Raw genomic sequence first — 5,395 nt, 5'->3', positions numbered from 1 at the left:
TGTGCAGGATTAAAGGTGTTAATTGAAGGTGTTTTCTTGCATTATTATTGGGAAAGGTGTTTTATTAGATTCTTTGATTGAAAGAGTGTTAGGTATGTTTATATATTTGAATTGTGTGGTTGGAAAGAAAATGATTGTGAATTATAATGATGTAATTGAGTATAAACTGAACATTTCAGGGAGAGATGATTGGGAATGATTGTAGAGATAATGTTATTGTCTGTACAATGTTGGGAGCTTTGAAATGACATGTTTATCCCTACACTCAAAGCATTGTTCATACTCAAATAGAGAAGAACAATGTGAGTGGTGAGAGTAGAGGGAGGTCCTCGTCCATAGTCTTGGATTTTAGACATAGAGAGATTGGAGGATTTACCTTGCATAGTGTTGGGGATGGGCCAGCTGAACTATGCAAGTGCAAAGACAACCAATAGTTAAACAGTTATATAAAATCCAGATGAGTCGCGTCGAGTAATTGATGCATGATTCGAATTGTATGTCTTTACTTGTTTACTTTATATATGATTAAGCATGGTATGCTTTGATTCTGCTATATGTATATTACTTGTCTATCTAGCTTCCCCTTGCTTTCTTGTGTGTGTCGGTTGTGTATGTTCTCCCTTTGCAATGATCATCCTTTTGGATGGGAGTAGATGTTGTTGAGGAGGTCTCCGTGGAGCAAGTGTTGAGAGACGCTGATGCTGCTGCTTAGCTCACTTTAGGATTTCACTTATTTAGCTTATGTTATTTTGAGATACTTATTAGATTATTTTGAAATACTTTACTATGATTACAGTTTTAAACTAGGTCATTCTGGATGACTGTAATCCTCTAATTAATCGTAAGTCATACTCTGACTGTTCTCTTTATTTGAATGATGACGTCTATATTATATGATTGAGGTTATTATATATTTGGGATGTCACATTTATTGTATCAGAGCAGTTTCTGTCCTTAGACAAATTCCATAGGTTGTATGTGCTTTGATGTTTGCTTTTGTGCCCTTAGCATGTCTAGGCAATTGTTCTATCTCTTTGAACTTCATTAATGGTTTCTCCTCTCTGTGTGAACAGAGAAATGGCGCCTAGACCTCCTCCTCCTCCACCCCATCAACCTGAGCCTACGGAAAAAGTCAGGATGCTAGAGACTGTGCTTCAAGAACTGCAACAACAAAACGTTGCATTGGTGCAACATAACACTATTGCTTTAAAGAATTTGGAAGCTGCAAGGGTGGCTACTGAGAATGCAAGGGTGTGATCTGAAGACACCCAGAGGCACTTTATGGAGATGTTGGCTAGTGGCAGACCCACTCTAGGTACAGGAGTGGAGCTTGGAGAGTTTTCTCCAACATCACCCCGCCAGATTCACTGGGAAATGTAGCCCAGATGAAGCCGACCACTGGTTTAGGGACATGGAGTGGATTTATGAAGCCAAGAGATGCCCCGATAAGAACAAATTGGCTTATACTCAATACTTACTGACTGGAGAGGCTGGCCACTGGTGGAGCANCNTGAAGATGATTNTGGAGAGGAACAGGACTCCTATCACCTGGGAANTGTTCAAGACTAAGTTTTACANGGAGTATTTCCCTAATAGTGTGAGGCATGATAAGGAGATAGTGTTTCTGCAGCTAGTTCAGGGAAACATGACAGTTGCTGAGTATGCTGACAAGTTTAAACACCTCCTTCGTTTCTATCCATGGCCATAGATGAAGAATGACAATGCAGGAAATTTGAGAACGGTCTAAGAGGAGACGTCAAGCTGCTTGTAAAGGGGCTCCATATTCATGAGTTCCCTACTTTGGTAGAGATGGCCAGAGTGATGGAGAAGACCAAGAAGGAGGCTGAACGACAGCAAAGTCAGCCTACTAGGAGTGAGGGACCATCTAGGTCTCGTGGTGGAGTTAGTGCTAAGAGGGCCCCATACTCTAGACCATCACTTTCTTCTGGGTCTAGGGGTTCATCCTCCCAACCATCAGTGCAGTCAGGACCACCTAGGTCATTTGGCATAGTTAGGTGCTTCGCGTGTGGAGGACCTCATTACAGGAACAACTGCCCTCATGTGAATGTTGCAAGGAAGTGTTTCAGGTGCGGGAAAGAGGGGCACTTTGCTGTTGAGTGCACCTCTATTATAGGGACAGGACCTCAGGCACAAAGGACTGGTTCATCTCAGCCTAGGGGAGGTGGTAGACCTCAGGCGACAGACAGAGTATATGCCATGACAGGATTAGAGGCAGTCAGCTCAGGTAACCTCATCATCAGCTATTGCTTGCTTTTTGGAGTGCCTTGTGTGGTATTATTTGATTCGGGGGCAACACACTCCTTCATATCGGAGGCATGTGTTGAAAAGTTGGGTTTAGAAGTAGAAGAGTTGAACCTTGATTTGGTGGTGTCTACTCCAACATCGGGGTTAGTTAGGACGTCTTCCATGTGTGTCTGTTGTCCAATCGTTGTAGGGGGCGTCAGTTCAAGGTAAATCTCATTTGTTTACCTTTGCAAGGGCTAGTGGTGATCTTAGGAATGAATTGGTTATTCGTCAATCGCATTCTTATCGATTGTGGTAACAAGGAGCTGATATTTTCGAAATTAGATGAAGACATGTCCTTGTCACTCGGTGTGCTAAGAAAGGATATTATAGAAGGCGCTAGTTGCTTCTTGATAATGACGCATATGGAAGTGACTCAGGAACCAGGCTCATCGGTTTTAGAGACTCAGGGTGTGAACCTCGCTATAGTGAGCGACTTCTTGGATGTTTTCCCTGAAGAAGTTCTAGGTTTACCCCCTCCACGTGAAGTGGAGTTCTCTATTGACTTGGTCTCANGAGCAGGACCAATTTCTATAACTCCTTATAGGATGGCTCCGGCGGAATTGGCAGAGTTAAAGAAGCAAATTAAGGAGCTATTAGAGAAACAATTTATCCGGCCTAGTGCCATCACCTTGGGAAGCGCCAGTATTACTTGTGAAGAAGAAAGATGGTAGTTTCAGGTTGTGTGTTGACTATCGGTAATTGAACAAGTTGACTATCAAGAACAAATATCCATTACCGAGAATAGATGACTTGATGGATTGGAGTTGCGGTATTCTCTAAGATTGATTTGAGGTCGGGTAATCACTAGATCTTGGTGAAGGCAGATGATGTGCAGAAGACGGTATTCAAGTCTAGATATGGCCACTATGAGTATGTAGTCATGCCCTTTGGTGTGACTAATGCTCCAGCCATTTTCATGGACTACATGAACATGATTTTCAGACCCTTCTTAGACAAGTTTGTTGTTGTCTTCATAGATGACATACTTGTCTATTCTAAGACTCGGGAAGATCATGAAGAACACATGAGGACAGTGCTTGGGGTGCTTAGAGAAAGAAAATTATATGCCAAGCTGTCCAAATGTGAGTTTTGGATGGATGAAGTCCACTTTCTAGGCCATGTAATTTCAGCTGGAGGGATTGTTGTTGATCCAACTAAGGTTCAAGATGTGCTTCAATGGGAAAGGCCTAAGACGGTGACTGAAGTCAGAAGCTTTGTAGGTTTGGCAAGCTACTATTGGCGATTTATGGAAAACTTCTCTCGGATTGTAGCGCCGTTGACACAACTTACTAGGAAAGATCAACCTTTTTTGTGAACCGACCGGTGTGAGACTAGCTTTCAAGAGCTAAAGAAAAGGTTGACCACTACACCAGTGTTGGTTATCCCTAACATAGGTACACCCTTTGAGGTTTTCTATGATGCGTCCCATCAGGGCTTGGGGTGTGTACTGATGCAGGAGAAAAGAATTGTATCCTATGCTTCTAGGCAACTCAAAGTCCATGAGAAGAATTACCCCACTCATGACTTGGAGTTGGCGGCCGTGGTATTTGCCTTGAAGATTTGGAGGCACTATTTGTATGGTGCTCAGTTTCATGTATTTAGCGATCATAAAAGCTTGAAGTACCTTTTTGATAAGAAGGAACTGAATATGAGACAAAGGAGGTGGTTAGAGTTTTTGAAGGATTATGATTTTGATCTCCTATACCACCCAGAGAAGGTGAATGTTGTGGCAGATGCATTGAGTAGGAAGTCCATTCATGTTTCAGCTTTAATGGTTAGAGAGTTGGAGCTAGTAGAAAGCTTTAGAGATCTAAAGCTGTAGGTGAAATTTGAAGAAAACAGTATTAGATGCAGCAACTTGGTGGTATCTAGTAGACTATTGGAGCGTATTAAAGAGGATCAGTTGAAGGATGTTGAGCTCCAGACATCAGCAAGTTTGATTAGCACTAAGCAAGGTAANGACTTTACCTTGGAAGCTGATGGTGTACTAAGATTCAGAGGTAGGGTCTGTGTGCCCAGTATTCCAGAGTTGAGGAGATTGATCCTTGAGAAGGGTCATCAGAGTCATTTTAGNATGCACCCAAGCATGACTAAAATGTATCAGGACCTCAAGGAATCTTTTTGGTGGTCGGGTATGAAGAGAGATGTGGCGCAGTTTGTCGCTTCTTGTTTGACCTGCCAGAAAGCAAAAGTGGAGCATCAGAGGCCTGGAGGATTGTTGCAGCAACTGGAAATTCCTGAGTGGAAATGGGATANCATAGNTATGGACTTTGTTACCCATTTTCCACGAACATTTAGGAGCCACGATGCGATTTGGGNAATTGTAGACAGATTGACCAAGAGCGCTCATTTCTTGGCAATCAACCTGAGGATGTCTATGGCAAAGTTGGCACAACTTTACATTAAGGAGATCGTGAGATTACANGGCGTGCCTTCTAGCATCATTTCAGATAAAGACCCACAATTTACTTCGAGGTTTTGGCAGACTCTTCAGAGTGAAATGGGTAGTAGGCTGCAGATGAGTGATGAAGGTTGAAAAANAGTTATTTTCATATGCTAATTTGGACCAAATTACACCCTTTACTACTCGGAATGAGCTTAGAATCAAGCAAAACTCAATAAATGAGTCTGGAGAGAGTCAAAAGTTGTTTTTGGCGATTTTATGCTTATTTTGCATTGTTTTGTAGCTAATTTGAGAAAAGTAAGAATGGAGTTAAAGATACAGGTCGTTGACTCAAGAAAAGAGCAAAAAAATGAAGATTTAAAGAGTCGACGTACCGCCCAACGACACACTTAAACCGCCGGGCAGTCCAGGACGAGGACTAGGCATGGCATTTGACACTAAGGGAAACCGCCGGGTGGTGGCGATTGCCACTGGGCGGTGGCAACAGGTTATGGGAAACCCCCGAGCGACACACTTAAACCGCCTGGCGGTGGCTCGCTGGACTTGGGCCTGTTTTTGATGCGCTCCTCTCCTATAAATACCCCTATTACGAATTCAGAGTCATTCTTTTGACAGGGGAGAACGACCAGACCTAATTTTGCTCTCTGGAGAGGATCTCTTGGATGCTTAGGCTCCTTTTCATCT

At 42.8% G+C, this 5,395-nt stretch overlaps 1 protein-coding gene across 1 annotated transcript; it reads left to right on the top strand.

Moving 5' to 3' along the window:
• Window positions 1-1,809: 1,809 nt before the first annotated feature.
• Window positions 1,810-2,978, top strand: LOC111241559. Its single transcript, XM_022780199.1, has 2 exons — window positions 1,810-2,408; window positions 2,456-2,978. The coding sequence occupies exons 1-2, from the start codon at window positions 1,810-1,812 to the stop codon at window positions 2,976-2,978; spliced, it is 1,122 nt and encodes a 373-aa protein (XP_022635920.1).
• The last annotated feature ends 2,417 nt before the right edge of the window (window positions 2,979-5,395 follow it).

This window comes from Vigna radiata, chromosome 1, assembly GCF_000741045.1.
Source record: "Vigna radiata var. radiata cultivar VC1973A chromosome 1, Vradiata_ver6, whole genome shotgun sequence".
Classification (NCBI taxonomy): domain Eukaryota; kingdom Viridiplantae; phylum Streptophyta; class Magnoliopsida; order Fabales; family Fabaceae; genus Vigna; species Vigna radiata.
This window is presented reverse-complemented; position numbering and strand designations above follow the sequence as displayed.